The sequence below is a fragment of the Atractosteus spatula genome, chromosome 10 (assembly GCF_055471065.1).
Source record: "Atractosteus spatula isolate fAtrSpa1 chromosome 10, fAtrSpa1.hap1, whole genome shotgun sequence".
NCBI lineage: Eukaryota > Metazoa > Chordata > Actinopteri > Semionotiformes > Lepisosteidae > Atractosteus > Atractosteus spatula.
The window spans coordinates 27085799-27105510 of record NC_142715.1 but is presented as its reverse complement, the minus strand read 5'-3'; the positions used below and the strand labels follow the sequence as shown (position 1 = coordinate 27105510).

The 19712-nt window shown below is 41.2% G+C and overlaps 1 protein-coding gene across 1 annotated transcript; it reads right to left on the bottom strand.

Annotated features, from left to right (window-relative positions):
* Positions 1-1611: 1611 nt before the first annotated feature.
* Positions 1612-18600, bottom strand: LOC148826798 (antigen WC1.1-like). The gene is made up of 17 exons (XM_088926373.1): positions 18564-18600; positions 17521-17895; positions 15957-16187; positions 15141-15455; positions 14412-14726; positions 12939-13160; positions 12766-12864; positions 11634-11948; positions 10281-10583; positions 9560-9613; positions 9334-9385; positions 9080-9264; positions 8348-8473; positions 6377-6469; positions 4319-4390; positions 3744-3815; positions 1612-1718 (listed from the first exon to the last, which is right to left on the bottom strand). The coding sequence occupies exons 1-17, from the start codon at positions 18598-18600 to the stop codon at positions 1612-1614; spliced, it is 2973 nt and encodes a 990-aa protein (XP_088782499.1).
* Positions 18601-19712: the final 1112 nt, after the last annotated feature.

Sequence of the window (19712 nt, the reverse complement as noted above, 5' to 3'; positions counted from 1 at the left end):
TTGGCCAGTGAATTGCATAAGGCACCGCAACACTTCTTACTGGGAGAAATACTGTGTATTCTGAGTGGCTGCATCTGTATATAATGGTATTCAGATAAGTTTAGGTGGTGGTCAAATTCTAATCTCGCACTTCTGCTTCCCTGCTGTTAACAGCTCCCTGGCTGCAGAGGGCACTGCACACCTCTTTTCTATCCCCTCCCTCCACTGCAACACCACTGCTGCAGGATTTTCTCCCTGGAGAGGGGATGTGACGACACTGATCTCTGACCAGTACCTTCTCTTCCTCATCCAGGGGAGTTAAACACAAAGCACTGAGCACTCAATACCTTGATATTCATCATCTGGCTACAGTATTAATATACTTCTTTACCAAACCACTGGATCTGTGAAGTTCTATCTCAAATAATTTGAATAATTACTATGTACTCCCTGGTCAAAAGCTTGCAGCTGTACTACTCTGATATGTCATTCTAAATCAAAGGTATAAAAAACAAAAATCTCAACTTCATATATTGTGGTGAAGGAAAGTTCTTAACCCTACTATCACTTTCGATATTCTATTACTAACCAGGAAAAAAATTTTCACCAGGTCTGTGAAAAGTAAAGCTTTATTTAAAAACTTAACTAAAAGTGATACATTCAATTTACAGTACATAAAGCATATTACCAACATATTAAAAATGACTTATGTGAGTATAAAATGCTAGACTATATCAAAGCCAAAAAAGCCACTGAGCAGGAATGAGACTTCCATTCTCTGTGTTCAGATGCCTGTGGCAACACTCATCCAGATATATTTATTTTGCAAATAAAGTCATCCTGGAGTACTTCAAAACAAAAATTATTATTCTGCTAAAAGCATTTAGGTTACATTCAGTCTTCCAAAAGCTCATTAGAAAAGATGACTCATCAGTTCTGATTGAAGAGTCTACAGTTTGAGCCTTGCTGCAGTTGCCTGGGATAGATGGTGGTAAGAATTATTTTCTTCATTTTTTTCTGTGTGAGATTTTATCATTTTATCATTTGAACAATTCTGCTGTTTGTTCTGTTTGCTTTTATCTATCTCGGTATTTCCCCTGATGTATACACATTGTTTTTGTTGTTCAGGGCTCTGTGAAGGCAGTATTTCTGGAAATTGCTAGATGAAATCAGGCCCACTTGATTGATCACTATCTACATGTGCTGGAAATGAGACACATCTGTCTGTCAGCAGCAGAAAAAAGGTAACCACAATCACAATGTTCAGTGCTGATCTCAGAATTGCCGGACATGTAGACCTTCTGTGGCAATGCAGTGTCTCTCAATGTAAAGGTATAAATGTGTAGGTCAATCCCACAGCCTGGCAGACACAGCAGGAGACACCTTACCATGGTCTCACTTGACCAGTGACTTTGTAGTTACTGTACACTGTCCTAACCTTATAATTCTGTGGATATTCATATTCATCATAAGCTATAGAACTGAAAACATTAAGGGAGAGAAAAAAAAGTATTTTAACAGTGGCAGTGCAGGAACAAAAGGTGCATTGTAATGGTTTTACTCAATCCCAAGCTATAATTTGACTTGAAGGTGGAATCTTTCCCAGAAACACAGTTATGCTCACACAGCTGCTTAGACTCTGACATCATCATAGTCAGTGCTGTCGACAGAGGAAGTTTCTTCTTCTGAGGGCTCTGTGGCCAGGAGACTCCGCACTCCAGGGGCAATAGGAGAGATACCTACAAGAGAAACACAGTCAACACAAGAGGAAGACAGGCCCCAGCAAATAGATTCAGCTTGACAAGAGGAAATGGGATCTTTACTGACAGAAAAAAATAGATAAAAAACACAAGGCAATGTAATGAACAGCTAGGAGCTATGGGAGCTATTTCTAACTGTTAAATCAATGTTTTCCATAGCCCGATCCGTTTGAAACATAATAGGTCCTTCGGCAGCCATTTCTTTTTTTGTTCACTATATTTGGCATATTTCATATATATTTTGGGAAATATTTGCTTTTGTGATGTTTTTTTTGAGAATTGCGAATTATGGATGGAGTTTGGAGCTTCTCTTAACTGAAACTCTACATAAATATACCTATAAAAAGATTAATTTGCTTTAATATTTGGTACCTGGTTATGAAACACACTGTTGAAAAGCTTGGCTTGCCTTGTGTCTTGTGACATGTAGTCTGTGCTGCTGTTCTTGTTTTTCCTATTAGAAATATTAGTTTATTTTGCTATTTAGAAATAGCAGTTTCTGTCTGAAGTGCTGTCAGCATTATACTATTGTTTTGTTTTGTTTATTACACAATAGTTTTGCTACAGTGAAAACAAACTTAATGGTGGTGTTTAGAGAATATTGGAGATAAATATGTGATATATTTAAAGAAAAGTGTTTTTAGTAATGAAAAGTGTAGTGTTGAAAGCACATATATGTGTTTAGTCACTTAGGCCTACAATGGCTGAAAAGTTAGTCAAAGAAACAAGCTTGTAGAAAAGATATAAATTAACCGAAGCATCTGTCAAGATACATGTGGCGATCAATGCTGAGAAGTTTACAATTGGCATTCTTCCCACAATTTGAAAATGTGAAATGTTAATGTTAAATAAGTTAATGTCAGAATATAATACCTATTAATTGTTTAATGAAAGGATATATAGAAAATGGTAGCTGTTTTCACCTTTGTTTATAGCATATACAACCATACAAAGGTTATTTTCAAGAAAATCAGTAGTAACTAGTAGTTCCCAGTAACTAATTGATCCAGGATATTAACCAGGTAGTTCTTGAAAAAAAGCCAGGGTATCATCTTCAACAATGGCTCTATATAAAAAGTTCCACAAATCTGACAAAGTTCCACAAAAAAGACACTGTAGAAAACTTTAAAATTACAAAATATGCATTTTGTAAACAGATATTCATATCCCCAATAAAATAGAAACAAGAAACATCAAAAACAGATTAATTCGATAATGTGTCTTCCTTAAAAATTCTAAAAATGTTATATTGTTTGTATTATTTGCAACAGTGTGGGAGTGGGAGGAGCCACGGCGACCACCTTTAAGTTCGACGCCCCATCTGATGGGGCAGAGGCATCGGTGTGAGGATAGCGAAAACCAAAAAAAAGGCTGGACTATCCCTCTTAGCAGGGGTCCACCCTGGGGGAAAAGAAAGACCGCTTGGGACAGTGGCATCCAGACTGGACTATTCCTATTTAGTGGGATCCAGTATGGAAGAAAAGAAGAGCGAGTCCAAAACAAAAAAGAACTCAACCTGTCCCAGTAGGAGATACATGGCGGGACAGGCGAAAAGAAAAAAGAAAGTAAAACAAAGGAAAAACGTGGCCTCAAATGCTGTGGTCCTTAAGCAGCCACACAGCTGTGGTTGCTAGGGCAACGCGTCACCCTTTATCCAGGGCTCCGCCTCCACACTGAACACGCCCCCAAGTAATGCCACATACCATACATACATTACTGTAAATGTATAGCCTGTCCCAACATCCTTTTTGCTTTCAATTTAAATATAGGAGAACAGTAAATGGGATTGGGATCTAACCTTTCTTCCAATTTAAAATCTGTAGAAAACAGAATATATTAATAGAATATACTAATAGACTAATAGATGTGTTTTTCAGCCAGGACTTCATGTAACGTTTCTGAGTAGGGATTCCAGCACTCCAGGGATTGAGTAAAACCCACTCTATGTAACCTGCTTAACCTCCCACCCCCAATGTGAGCTCCGCTGACTTCCACAGCCCTCACCTGAGATGGGCTCATTCTCATTGTTCTCAACATCATCGTATTCAGACTGCAGCTCATCACAGAGGAGTTTTCCTGGGAACAAGAGATCAATTAAATACAGTATGTGTTTCACCTAGTAAATTAATTTCAACAAACACACTGCCATTTTCTTCTGCTGCTTCTTATTACTTGTGAATTTGTCTAGATTTTCTATTCTAATTTCTTTAATTACTCCTAACAACTTCAAAGTAATAAGTTGTAATAGCAAATCAAGAAAATACTGTTGTAGATAAAGAACACAGGGAATTTTGGAGGACAGTGTATATTGGCCACAGGACTGATGTGGACACATATCCCTGTAAGACAAGATAACAGTCTGATGATTTAAGACTTAAAAAATTAACTCAAGATCGGAGTGGGCATTAACATGTCCAACATCATCATAATACCAAATAGCATGTTAAAAATAAGTCAATGAGCTTCTTACATTTTTCCTACAAACACGGGCTAATTGATTTACTGAGGTTTGCAAAACAACAAAATTGAGTTTATCCAAATCTTGATAGAGTACACATGTGTAAGTGGGCAATGTTTACCTGGGACAGGGTGCTCCTTACTATCCTCCAGATTGTCATATTCAGAAGTCAGCTCATCAGAGAGGAATCTCCCTGTGAACAGGAGGACAGACCAGTAATACCTGCAGTCAGACAGCAGCCTCCCTGTCCTCTACTGGCTGTTCCCACTAGGAGAGAAGCCAGGATGTGAACAGTAACACAGAGTTTGTGTTTCTAAGAAGAGACCAGGTGAATACTGCATTGAATTCTTTCTATTTAGCTAAACAATTGTCACGGATGTCAGATGGGCCAAGTGTCATGGATGTTAGAAGGGACGAACCGTGGAATGGCAGGAGATAAAGACCCAATGCATAGCGGCTGAGTGAAGGTGAATGAGAGACCCGGAAATATATAGCCCCAGAGAGAGAGAGACACCGGAAGGACAGCAAAGCACAGGAAACTAGGGACAGGAAAGGGTAGGAGTGCCCTCTGGCTGCAGAGGGCATGACAGTACCCCCCCTCCCTTTATGGGTGGCTCCTAACGCCCATACAAATAAATGACTCCCAATGAATAAATGAGCTGCACAGCACTGGGGGGAGGAAAAACCTAATTTAACTGAAAGGAAACCTCCGGGAGTCCACGGCTGAGAGCTGCCCCCTCCTCCAGGGTATAAACCTTTATTGGGTAGAGGAAGGGGGGGTCAGGTAGAGCTCCGGAAACTTAAAACAAAGTACACAAGCACAAACCACAACAAAGATAAACATGGGAGACTAGGGAAACAAACCACAAAAAACAGATAGGAACCAAAAGTTCCGAGACACATGGGAAAGGGGCACCAGAGAGAAGGGGAAAACAGGAAGTGAAAAAATCAAAACACCAAGTAAAAACTAAAAATCAAAACACAAAAATCCCAGAAAAATACGACTGCACAATAGGCACGTTCACATTCTATCACTGATATCAGAGTGGACAACCCGAGGAAAGCCAGGCCGCAGCCCTCTTACAGGCACGGATGTCTGGAGTGATATCCAGCAATAAGAATAGAAGAACGGCAAAAAGGCTCACCAATCTATCGCTGATATCGGCGGAAGACAACCCGAGGAAAGCCAGGCACTAGACCGGCTCACAGGCACGCATGTCAGGAAGGTGATATCCAGCAATGAGAATGGGAGAGATAAAAAGTCTCACCACCCTATCGCTGATATCGGAGTGGACAACCCGAGGAAAGCCAGGCACACGGCCCGCTCACAGGCACGGACGACCGGAGTGATATCCAGCAATGAGGATAGGAGGGCCAGCTCAACATTCAATCACAGATGCCGGAATGACAACCCGAAGAAAGCCAGGCCGCAGCCCGCTCACAGTCGGAAAGAGCATCCCATGATTAGAATAGGAGAGCTGAGAGAAAAAAAAGCCCAGGGAGAAAAAAAAAACCTGCGGGAAAAACAAAAATGCGCCACTCGCAGGGTCCATAGGAGGCTCAGCATTCTGTCACGGATGTCGGAAGGGACAAACTGTGGAATGGCAGGAGAGCAGACAAGATCTTATTCGTAGCGGCGGAATGGGAGATTAGCCCGGCTCAGCAGTTCTGGAGTCGTATAGAAACCAATGCCCTCAGGCAGCAGACTTGGGGAGACCTGGTGCTAGGCGGGTCTCAGGCCATCTGAATGTCAATGCTGAGTGAAGGTGAATGAGAGACCTGGAAATATATAGCCCCAGAGATAGAGACACCAGAAGGAAAGCAAAGCACAGGAAACTAGGGACAGGAAAGGGTAGGAACGCCCTCTGGCTGCAGAGGGCGTGACAACAATGATAAGTCTTTATCTTTCCCCAGGTACAGTTTTCCTAAGAGTAACTTCACTATTGCTCTGAGATGTGAAATTGAAATGTTTTGTGTAGAAGATTGCTGTGCATCCATTGCTCGCTGAGAAAGCACATCCAGTTGGTTCACAGAGTCGGTAATGACAACCTGTGAACACATTCTGTGTCAGTGTGTTTGTTCACTTGTTGAGACTTAAGTATTGAGTGGTCAACAGTGTGCTCTCCTGTCTCCTGTTCAAGAGGGGGTGCTGTCAGTGCCAGTGTGTGTGTCCACTCACCTCTCCTGGGGGTGCGGTGGGCCCCCTCTACAGTCTGTTTGAATGGAATTTCTTGGTAGACATTCATGGGTTCGATCTCTGCTTCAGCTAAAGCTTTGGAAAGAACAGACAAGGGGACACACAGCTAATGTATATCTTAAAAATATTTGATTTTTTGTTATATTTTCTTATGGGTGTTTTTAACAGAGGGAAGACAAAACCACTTGTCACTGCATAACTGCACAATGTTGCAACCAAACCGACAGCAGCTCAGAAACTACTGCTATCCCGGGACACCATAGCATTCCCATGAATGATCACATTTCTCCTGAGGCTCCTATTCAAATACACTCTGGCCATGTATAAATAAGTCTGTCATCCTATCAATCAGCCACTCTGTCTTCCCATTGATCAAACATGGCATTTTGTATAAAATCCACTGGAAAGGTGCTCTGTAATTGAGATAACTGAGCTGCTACTAGAGACATGCTAGCAGTGAACCCCGAAACCTGAGGTCCAAGACCTGAGACTAAACTGCCCAGCACTGTTGCAGTGGCTGCTTTCCCTGCCTGTTTCTGTCTTCTATAGTTCCTTTTCACCTTCCTTAGTTCCTTCAGCCTCTGGAAAATACAGAACTCCTGTGAGACACAGCTTTCAGCAACATCAGGCCTCATCATAACACAAATTCAATGTGATGAACTGAAAACAAATATTTGTGAGGTTAAGTTCCTTCTTATTGTATCTTATTGAAATTAAGATACAATAAATTCTTACTTATGTATCATGCACTTTACACATTGTATATAGGGCAGAAGAGAATATTCTCAAGTATCACGATGTGAATACAAGAAAGCAGTCTAATCCATAGCCAAGCAATTAAGTAGCCATTTCAGAAACAAAGGGAAAAGAGGACACCATCAGTTGTCCTAATTTGGTAAGGTGAAGAACTTTTCAATGTGTACATAGTGAGCACACATAGAAGGCTCTGACCAATAAATGGGACCTAACATAACACTTCAGCAAATGAACACACAAGAACACCCAAGAGCAACACAGTAGAGCAGAACAGAATGAAGTGAACTGTAGAAGAACCACACACTGTAACAAAACCCAAAGTCCCGGAACCTTGGCCTGTCATCTCCCCAAACTGAAATCCCACCAGGAATCCCTGGATCATAATTTATTGTCAGGTAAAAGCTTTGTGAAAGACAGCACACATCCCAAAGCTTGACTAAATGTCTTTTGTGAAAGTCTGAACAGATCAATGTAAACCTTTTGCTGCTGCACAGGTGTGTACACCTAGTTTGGAGTCTATGACCTGGTAAGATTCTCTCAACTTGTTAGGGTGATATTTAGTTTGAAATGAAATGTGAATAGATTCTTTCTCATTGAGGTTGAGTATCCTTTGATTATTAAGATATACAGTTGAACATAAACTTGCATATACAGTGTAAGGAACAGTTCTTTCCGGACCCTATGCGGACGACACAATCCGAAGAAGTGGGGAAACACTAGGAAAAAGTCATGCAGGAATACGGGGCTGAAAACAGGGGGGGCGTGTCCAAAGTGCGCTGGTGCATGGGGAAGGTGTGGCCAAGGCAAACAATCCAAAAGTAATCCATAGAGGGAATCCAAAAACGCAAGAAAGTCCATAGCCAGGTGATCCATCCAAACAAGGAATTAAAAACAAGAACCGGGTCGGAACTGGCGGACAAGGAACAGGAACAGAGGTTAAAACCTTAACGGGACCAGGCGCTTCCAGGTCCCGGACTCGCACGGTATGGAAACCAGATGCAGAGCCAGGCTGAACGTCAGCGCCTGGCTTTTAAGGTGGGCTGGGAAAAGGGGTCAGGTGCACAGAATTAAGTCTGAAGTGAAAGGGCTCGAGCACCCTTAAGGAAGAGGGACTATAATCGTGACATACAGTTACTTTTACATGTGTAATAAACACAAACATCATCTCAGGTTTTCACAGTTGGACTCACTCCTTACCTTTACGCAGTTTCCTGTTCTGCAGCAGCAGCACAAAGACCAGAGCTCCCAACGGGAAGAAGACCACAGCCGGGACAGTCCAGCCTCCTGCCTCCGGCTTTGGCTGTCTGGGTGATTTAGTGACCCCTGGTAAAGCCAGGAAAGGAGAGGAACTCAGAAGGGGAGATGTAGTGTTGGTTGAATATAAACCCTCGAAGCTTAGATCAGATGAACCCAACAGAAGGTCAACCCACCCCCTCCACCAGACCAGTAAAACTGTTAGTGTTATGCCAAGAAGAGAGAGAAAAGGTTTCTGCACTGCATATGTGAAGAAGCAGATGTTTGGAGAATAAGGATGATTTGGAACAGGAAAGCCTTGTAATTTACTTGTTATTGCTGCTGGATTAGCTGCTGTAACTGTTGTAGTTGTCAAACCTGGGAAAGAGAAAAGAAAAGCTTGTTTTAGAGAAATCAAGCATGTTGTCTAGCTGTCTGTCCAGATTTAAATCCCTTTACATTTGTGAGAGAAGTCAAGAGAATTCACAAATGGAGATCAGAGCAGAAGAACCTAGATAGGCCTGGGCTTGAATCACTTCCTGCAACTAAATTAATTGGCTTAACAAGAGCTGAATGTTGCCCCTGCTTAGAATGATCATGAAATAAAGGAAATGACATGGCAGAACACGAAACTCCTGCAGAGATAAGAATCCTTGTTTGTAATGTATTGAAAATCCTCCATCCCTCCAATCTTACCCGTACAAGTAACCCCTGCATCCTCCTTGTGCCGACAGTCACTCTGATTCAGTCCAGAGTGACAGCAGTCCCACAGGAGAAGCTCACTGCCCCTGCAGTTCACTTCGTCCAGCCAGATGGCGCCACTCCCTGGTCCGAATGAGGCCTCTATTGCTGCACTCACTGCGTCCCCACAGCCCAGCTGTCTGCAGACCACCTGGGCATCCTGCAGGTCCCAGGAGTCGTCACAGACTGTCCCCCAGGAGCCCTCGTACCGCAACTCCACCCGGCCAGAGCAGGTAGTGCCTCCAGCCAGGCGCAGAGCCTCTGATGATGAAAAACCAGAACAATGTAAGAACCTCAGAGATCTGATTGGATGCAGACTTTAAAGGAGCGGTGCCTGTTGGATAATCATGGGGAGTGTTTGCTTTGCAACGTTTGATTGAATCATCCCATGCTGAAATGATTCCGCTTCTGGGGTCACAGCGGCTGTAAACTAACCTGTGCAGTGCTGCTGAGTGGGGTCCTCAGAACAGGACCTGTGGTTGCTGGAGGCTGAAAAACAATAACATAATACTTCAGTTATTACTGCTGTACTACATTACATTACGATACATTACAATAGCAACATGTACAAGAATGAATGAGGGTTAAAATGCTGCTGACTGAAAGTTTTGCTACAGCTATAGGTGACTAGGAAGTGTCTCTTTTTTAGATAGACTTTGTGATATATGGCAGAGTTAACATTTCTAGCTGAGATGTGGAGGATCCCCTGATCAATAATAATTTCACATTTTAACTTGGTATACCTATGTAATTAAGTCACGGGTTAATGATTGTCAATAAGCAGTACAAAACACACCATATAAGATCACATGAAGACCACAGGGAGACAACATATTACTATTCAATATGACATATGACTTCTATGAGGTTAATTCTTCTTTGTGGTTAATTTTTTCATCATGGTTGCTTGACCCTGGATAGGCTACAGCTCCCATGTGACTATAAATTGGAAGAAGTGATTAGAAAATGGATGGATGGAGAGATGATTTATTGAAGGCAAAACTGTTTATTAAATTCTTAACATGTTCTTTGAATTGCAAAGCCTTTATTTCACTCCCTCATTAGCCTCTCATTCCACACAGTTCATATACGTTCTAGCATGGTAGAATCAATATAGACTTCTTTTATGACAAAGAAAAGCATGAGATCTTTTTACCTGAGCAGGTGATCTCAGCCACTTCCCGGTCTTCACACTCATTCTGACCCCAGGGGGAGGAGGGACACTGCCACAGGGTGGAGTCGTGTTTGCGACAGGAGACAAAGTCCAGCCATTTGGGATCTGGGCTCAGCCTGGAGTTTGTCTCTCTGATGGTGCCCTTGTCTCCACAGCCCAGCTGTTTACAGATCACTGCAGCTGTGGTGTCTGTCATACCATTGGCACAGATGCTGCCCCAGGTGCCATTGTAGTAAACCTCTGCCTGTCCTGAACAACCTGCAGACAGCCTCAGCTGCTTGTGCTCTGGGAAGAAAGTGAGAAACCGAGAAAGAAATCACTCTTACATAAACAGCTTAACCTTATTTTAATACAACAGTTAAAATTCTCAAAAACAATATTGCTCTACAATATATTTCATATTTAGGTCTGATCTGAAGCATTTTTTTTCACTTTTATGGATCAACATTTTCACACCTGTGAAAATAATGGCAAATATAAAAATATAATATTTTAATAACATTTTAAGTTCTCATAGTCTACATGTCGGTGATTTATTTCATCAAGTGGCACAATCAATTGTTGATATCCAATCCATATATACATATATGTCACTTAGCACTGACACCAAATATAAATGATCTCCAGAGTGAGTCTGTGCCAAGATTGCCTCCATCATCTGATATTCTTTGTCTCCCCACTCACTCCTGTCAGCACTGTAGGCTCCATATTGACCATGAGTCCACTTTCACACATTACTCTCCACCTCCTCAGCCCCAGAAGCTTCAGTCTGTTTTTCTGAGGCCCAAATGAAATTTAAATTTTTGCTCCAGTTTTAAATCTTAAGCTTTTTTTCAGTTTTCCTCTAGTATTTGTTTGTACTTGGCTCTGTCCATTTTTCCTATGGTCTTAATGATTTCCTAGTCCCTGCTGAAGAGAAGCAACACTGCCATGCTTGACTGGTTGGTAGTGTTTACTGGGGTATGTTGGATCTGTGCTTTGTATTTAGACCAAATATCCACATTTAGTGTTATCTAACCTCCACACATTGTGCTACATTTTTTTGCATGCTCAATCATTTTTTTTGGAAATCTCTTATGGTATTTGAGATGGGTTTTTGAATTCTATCCAAACTCCCTATGTTGAGGAACAGGGATATTTTCTAACTCAAAGACATTTCCTCCCATCACAGCCTATTAAACTTCAGTTCTTTTAACTTTGATCCCTAAAAGGGATATGTATATTTTTTAAAGACTAAAAACATGTAATAACAATTTATTCTTTTACACAATTTTATTTTTTTATTTATTACTTCTTTGCACAGATTTCAAAACATAAAAAATATAGCCCTCTTACCTGAACACAGGATTCTCACATCCTCCTTGTGTCCACAGTCATGCCATCCCCACCCTGCTGAGGGACACTCCCACAGAGACGACTCGTTCCCCAGACAGCCCACCTCATCCAGCCAGATGGGTCCAGTTCCCTGGCTGAAGGAGGCCGGCACTGGGGCACTGAGGGCCGTCCCACACTGGAGCTGCCTGCACACCACCTGAGAGTCTGCCAGGTCCCAGGAGTCATCGCAGACTGTCCCCCAGGAGCCATTGTGATAAACCTCCAGCCACCCAGCACAGTCACCTCCTTCTCCAACAAGCCTGAGGGACAGCTGGTCTAGGAGCAGAGAGTCAGAGGTCAGGGGTCAGAGGTCTGCCTACTACTAAGATGTGAATATGACCTCTAGAGGGACACAATTTGCTAAGAGTTATGGTCTAAGAGGAACAGACAGTATTAGCAATAATACCTTTCTTTCTAGTATTAGAGTTAATAATAATAAAATTAAAATTGCATGAAAACGGTAAATTACAAATATAATTTCTATCTACTTGGGAAGGAATGATGTTTTTTTATACTGCCGGGTGTGTATTTGGGTGAAATATTAACATCTGTGAAAAACATACCTTTAATAAAAAAAAATAGAATGTAACAAAGGCTAGAAGTTATGAAACAGTTGCATCACTGAGTGGAAAGAAAACTGAATTTATTCAATAAACACAAAAAAGGGACAGTAAAAATTAAATCTCATTCGTTATTAATTGGTTTAATAATTTATCAACTTTTTATTTCCATCACCTTGAAGAAACTGATGATTTGTAAAGGAGGGATTTTACACACAAAGCCTCATGTGCACTGATGTGTATACTGTAAATGCTAAACAACTGAGATCCAGTCCAGTGCTACAGTCTAATTAGGAAAATAATTTGATGAAAACGGTGACCCTGAATATTAGTGCATGACACAGCTTCTAGAAAACAATTTGCCTCTTCCTCTCATTACTGCAAGTTCATAAGTAATGTTTATTAAATGGGATATCAGATATTTGGATGATTTAAACCAACATTCACATTCTCAAGCCATTTCAAAGTGTATTGATTAAACTGTTCTCACCTACAGCTCTAAATTGCTAATGAACAAGAAGCTTAGCACTCACTAGAGCAGAGCAGGGCCACTTCCTGTCCAGGGCTGCAGCTGACTGTCTGTGGAGAACTGCAGTTCACCAGGTGAGACTCATCCCCAGAGCACTGAATACCTGTCAGACACACAGCACTGTCACTGTCCCATACAGAGAGGAGTTATAGACTTATACTACAGAGCACTGAATACCTGTCAGACACAGAGCACTGTCGCCTGTCCCATACAGAGAGGAGTTATAGACTTGCACTACAGAGCCACAGCCCAGCTGTCTGCATACTACAGAAGCCTCTTTGTAGCCCCAAGAGTCCATGAGAATGGTCTTCCAAGTCCTGTTGTATTGAATCTCCACCCTGCCTTCACAGTGACTCCTTCCTCCAGTTAGCCGGACATCCTGGGCTGCAAGTACAGGCCCTGAGATAAAAATGTCCAGAAAAAGTATTTATTCTCTTAATTCTTACACTTTTGCAGAAATTATCTTGTGGTAGCACACATCACAACATGTGGGAGAAAACACAATATTTCCTTTTTCTGGAAAACCCATGTTAGATATTTCCCAAGTTGTAGTATATATTTTGCTTCTATTTTTTCTGACAATTAATTCAGTTGTGTAGAGTGAGGACTATATATTCAAGAATTTATCAGAATAAATACAAGTCCTCTTTAAAAAAATAAAAGCTAAGCTTATTGTCATGATCCAAATTGTGATTTTAAAGATCTTTTTGATACAAAGTATTTGAGATATTTTAGTATATTGAATGACACAGTGGAAGGAATCCTCCCCTGTTCACCACTAGAGGGGCCCTAACACCACTAAGGCAGGCCTCTAAATTATTTCTCTCTCCCTGATTGTCACTATCATCAGCATCCTCATCTATCATCAGCACCACCTGAGCTTCTAATTGAGACCCCTACATTACATTCTTATGTGAACTAATTTGTCCTAGAACCACGCTGTTACAGGTATACAGGTCAGGCATTCTTTTTATGTATAAAACATGTAGAGAATTTTTTCTAAAGTTTTCTCTTGATCATTACCACACCCCCTATTTAACCTTAGTGAAGAACCCTAATTTTTGAGCGACTACACATTGGCTCTCTACCTCCTCTCAAGGTGTTGACCCCCTAGCCTGTGAAAAGGCAGTTACTCCTGTGATGCCACAAGGGGTGTAATCCTTGAAGGATGGTACTTTACCCAAAGCATCATCCATTTTACACAGGCATTTGCATTTGGCATACCAAGATGGCAAAGAGTGAATACCAGCACACAAAAATATTGTTAGCCAGCAGGGATCAGCTGCTATCAACTATCAAGCATGAACATGGCCAATAGAAAAGGTCTGCTTTCTTCATAATAACAGTGTCACAAAGTACAGAAAAGACAATTAAACACACCAATAAGCTTGGCTTTTTGAGTTGAGTTGAGGGAAAACACAAAGACAGTTAGGAGCTTGAACAAGAACTAGGTTTATTTTTATTTATTTTCTGGTGATAAACAAACCAGACTGAATATCAGTTTTAGGGTGTGTCTGTGTATTTTTATCTGTCTATTTTTCGTGACCAGTGATGACTACGCCCCCACAGCATCACAATCTACCTTTATAAACCCTGGGACTAGCCACCTTTATAAATGCATCTGTTTTTGCCACCTTCCTCCAAACTCACCAGAGCAAACAAGCCCTGCATCATTCCTGTGAGAGCACATAGCCCCCCCCAGGGCAAATGTTGCACACAGAGATAAGTGAGCCTCGCTGCCATCACAGAGGAAATGATCTTTCCACACTGAGCCCTCTCTCTCTCCAAACCAGGCCTGTCCTGGAGCGGCTACAGCCACCCCACAGCCCAGCTGCTGGCAGAGAACACTGGCGTCTCTCAGGTCCCAGTACTGGTCACACACTGTCCCCCACTCGCCGTCATACTGCAACTCCACTCGGCCAGAGCAGGTGTCTGAGCCATTCATCAGCCTGAACCCTGTGTATCCTGCACAGGAGAAACAACAGGAGGAGGATTGAGACTCCTTGTGAGGGAAAGGAGTTGGTAAATTAGCCTGCCTTCTCCTGTGCTGACCACACTCTTATTTCCAAACTGGAAATTTCAAAAACTCAAACAATGACTGTACAAATCAGTGTTCCTATAGTGTAAGTTGGAATTTGGAGAGACTGGTTTTACCTTTTCAAAAACAGGTCATGTGTTAAGCCTCACCACTACTCATGTGCTCTAATTCTAGGGTTTCTCCACTGATCTCCAAGCAAAATTAATCAGAAACACTGGGACCAAATTATAATTTTTAATAGGGAAAACTCCAGCTAGCACAAAACCTTGCAGTCACAAAACTCCTATTGGCCCCACAAAATATTTTTATTTTTTTGCGAAAGTGTGAACTGATGCTCTCACCTGAACAAACAACGCTCACATCATTTTTGTGGGTGCAGTTCTGGTGCTGTCTGGTGGAGGTTTGACAGAAGGTCAGGTGGGTTTCATTGCCCTGGCATTGGATCTTTTCTGACCAGACAGGACCCTGCCCCTCTCCAAAGTAAGCTCCGCCCAAGACAGCTTTGGGAATCCCACAATTCTCTTGTCTACAGATGACCTCTGCGCCTTGCCAGTCAAAGTCATTCTCACACACTGTGCCCCAGGTCAGATTAGGCATAACCTCAATGCGCCCTGAGCAGGGATCACTGCCATCCACCAGCCTCACTCTGTAAAGATCTGTATTTACAAGCAGAAACAGAACTATAATGAACACTTTACAACTGAAGGAGTATTAAACAAGATAGAGTAACTATTGAGATATAAAGCTGTGACAGATCAGGTGAGCTTTTAGATCTATGGGTTGTGAAAATTAGTTAAAATTCCTATGTGAGGAAGTGTAGTGTGTTGGTGTGTGAGGAGGGGAAGTGTTGGTTGGTGATGAAGGGAGGTGTGTTAAGTGATGAGAAGAGGTGTTTTGGAGAGTGCAGAGCTGAGGAGTGTTGGTGACTCAGGAGCTGTGTGATGAGATGACTGATATGTTATGAGATTAATTTGTTATTGTGTTATCAGGTGAACTGAATCTATTTGAGAGTCTCAGCAGAAGTGTGTTCAACTCACCATCATAGCATATGAATGGAGCTCGGACACTGCAAAAAATATCATCCAATTTTCCCCTTTTACTGTCCTGTAGGTACACAGCAGCACAATTTTGAGTTCCTCTGCCATTGTTGGGTTCACCTGTGTCCCAGTTCTGGAATGAAAAGCTCCCCTCATCTGACCATTTCCAGTTCCCCCTGTAGAGGCCAATCCACACCTCATTGCCCCTCGCTGTATCTTTGATCTTCTCATTCTCCCTCTGGCTCCTCACACTGACCAGGTCTGTGTGCCTCTCTCTACAGAATCTCTGAGCCTGCGGCCAGCTTCTTAGTTCCCGGATCAGAATGTATGTCACTGCATCAACTGTTTTATCTGAATATACAAAGGGAATATGTAAATATTATGTTTTTTTAATTATATGTAGTATTTTTGTTTAAAAATATAGTTGCAAAAATAATTTCTTATTTTGTTTCTTAGATTATTTTTTTTCAGTACCCTTAAACTTTATTTCTTAAATCCTTACAAAAGTAGAGGTTTATGCAGATGTTGTCATGGTTAACTCTTCATCTGTCAAGTTATTGTCCCACTGTAATGAAGCCAATTATTTCAAGTGTAACCAGGTGACAAAAAGTGTGTGGTGCATGAGTTGGATATATTAGTATTGTCAAGCAGGTTGGTAGATAGTTCCCAAGTACAAGTTGCTGTCTTTCTGTCCCGAGCATCATTTGGAAACTCTGTGACAATAGCTGAAACGAGCACATCCCTAATTCCAACATGGCCAGCCTGTCACCCTGTCAGGGAAGACCATGTGGTAATCTTTCTCCTTCGTTGTTATTCACTTGATTCTAGTCACACAAGCCAACAACTCTTCACTTTCTGTCTTCATTAGTCATCAGGCACTAGAATAGTCAACCCCATTAACTTTGTGTTGAGAAATACTTGATCTACACTTTACTAATCACTACTCACAGCCAGGTTTTCAATTGACTCTCCAATTAGACTAGTCCATGCCACCAAGTCCCAGTCTTCACATGAACTCAGCTCTAGAGCTCTTACACTGCATCAAGCACCATTTTTTTCACTAAGAAATTAGTAACTTTGCCTATCCTTATTTCTCTCTGCTCATCGTGTTTGGCTGACAGCTCAATAATCAGGTGATTTGTTGTTTTCTCTCTCACACACTCTGTGATCTCTCAGCTGGCTGCTGATGTCAAGACAGAGAGAGTCTTTAGGACTCAACTGGTGTCAACTAGACTCCTCTCTCTTCTCTGTGGGAGGAAAATGCACTGTCACACTAACATGCAATGCACACTCCTTGAGGTCCAGTTCCAGGACCATTTTTTGTCAGGCCTCACTCGCTTTGTCCTTCAGGTCTATAACCCAGCCCAATCCATTCATGATAAAAACTCACTCTTCCTCCTTCCAGCCTGGAGTCTAGACACAGACTCCCTCCTACCTGGTCTTCTTACAGCTCCTGTTAACAAGCTCCTGTTTCTCACATGGACCAACACTGGTAATGGGAAAGTGTGATTTGTCAGCCAGGAAACTCTCAGCTCTCTGTGACAGGTAACCTGGATTGAATTTGAATGTGTAATTAAATAAGGAAATATTTTGTGACAGAGGACGAGTCAACCATGACTACAGCTGTGTGAAACATTAATCATTTTTAAGGTGTTAGTAATTAAAAAGAGACAGGGGTGGTTACCTTGATAGCAGATGAAGTATTTGGTGTAACTGCAGGGCCTATCACTCCATGTACCTTGACTATCCATCACTGCACAATCTTCATTCTTTGACTGGTGATTGTTTGGTTCCCCACTACGCCAGTTGCGGAACCTAGCCTCACCCTCACTGTAGAAATCATTGCCTGTCAGGGACCACTGCCATTCTACATATAGTCCTATCCAGGCCTGGAATACTGTGTCTGCATTGCTGAGAAGCCTGTCTAGCTTTTCCCTGCTTTGGATGGAGGCCAGGTCAATATACTTGTCTCTGCAATAACGCTGAGCATCGGTCCAATTCAGAGGTGTGCTCACAAAGTGATACTGACGTGTGCGACACAAGGAGAATTTAAGGAGCCCTGGAAACACACAACACACAGAGAGATTCAGATAAGCATTGCAGCCACACAAAAGTCAGGATGACATCAGTGGATAAGGTTGGTGCATGGCAGAAATCAGCTTTTCCACTTGTCTAATACTGATTGTTTTCTTTCTAATACTGTGTTTTATTTCTTCTCTTGTCAGCGTGGAATAAACCTATTACTTGTTACTTTGCAGTCTACGCATGCTGACGCAGCTACACACCTGAACTAATACTGAGTCATGTCAATGGGCTTTATATTTGCCTTCCACAGAAAGAAATTTGATATCTGATATCTGTTTGTTTAATGTGTTCTTCACAAACACATTGTTTGGTGTATTGTCATAATCTTTTCCAGCTGCAGATGGCTGTCCATTAATGGCGTTAGTGCTTTTTCATTGCCTAGTAATTCTAATCTTCCTGCTTTTAACCTTCGTGTTGGCTGTTGTTTGTATCTCTTTATTATCTAACAATATTATATATATTGTATGAAGGGAAAGATATTTTTAAGTAATTAATAATTAATTTTAAATAATATATTCTGTATTTATATAATTTAATACTATACTTATTATGTATTTAAATAAATAATCATTATTTTTAAACTATTATTTAAAGTTAATAAACAAATAACGGAGATCAAGATATGCAGCAGAAAACACTGACCTGAGAACAGCAGGATGAGAAACACACTCTTCTCCATGCTTCTGGATTTCCAGTCTGGAAATGTATAGAGCAATAAAGATATCGGGAACATAGAATGAGGGAAAAAAACAATAACATTTTGACTTCAGAATCTAAACCAAATTCCCTACAGGATTACCAGGGTTAACTGTGTTTGTATCCCAACAATACAGGAGATGATGCTGATACCAATAGGCACTGGTATCACTCCAGAGCTGCTAGCCTCCTGCTGTCATGAACACTTGAAGGCAACGTGAGACATTTATAGTGTTATAAAGTAAAAGGAGGTTTAGTAAATTCATTTAGCAGGAAAAATATGCATGGTTTGTAAAGATACTGTAACAAAGGACTGGTTGGATAAAGGTTGTACAACTAAATTGAAACAATGAATATACAGATGTAGCCATTCAGAATGCGCGGTAAAACCCTGTGATGCGGGAGTGGGGGAGCAGGTTGCCGCAGCACGTGATTCGCTGTTAAAGTTGATCGACAGGTGGCACTAATGGTGCATTAGTTGTAAGTGAAACGATTGCTTTATTTAATCTCTCTACTGTGCATGTTTAAATGTGCTTAATATGGAATATTAATATGGAATTTTACAACTAAAGAAAACTTTTGGTTGCTGAGCATAAAAACAACATGAGCATAATGTCCCTGAATATCAAAAACTATATTAATTTAGGAATATAAATATATTATACAAACTGTATATGGCTAGTAGTGGTACCTAAAAAAAATACACAACAGTATTCCACCTTCTTCATAAACATGCATTTATGCATCAAAGTCTTTAACTCAATCACTTACTGTATTTATTTTGAAAAAGATTTTATATGTGCTCGTTCTAACTATATTACGTTGATATACAGATGTGGCCATTCAAAACGAGTGGGGTACGCTGCGGTAAAACATGGTGGGCATTTCGCATCACAACGCATCATATCGCGTCAAACCATACAATACCACAGTTATGATAATAGTATCAGGAATAACCATGAGGTTGTGCTAATAAAGCTCTCATGTACAGCAGTTGAGCTGTTGCCAGAAAACACATGGTTTCAAATCCCGGTCACTGCTTAAGGACAGTCTTTTTCCAATTAAGGATTTAAGTTGTATGCTCTTTAGACTTTT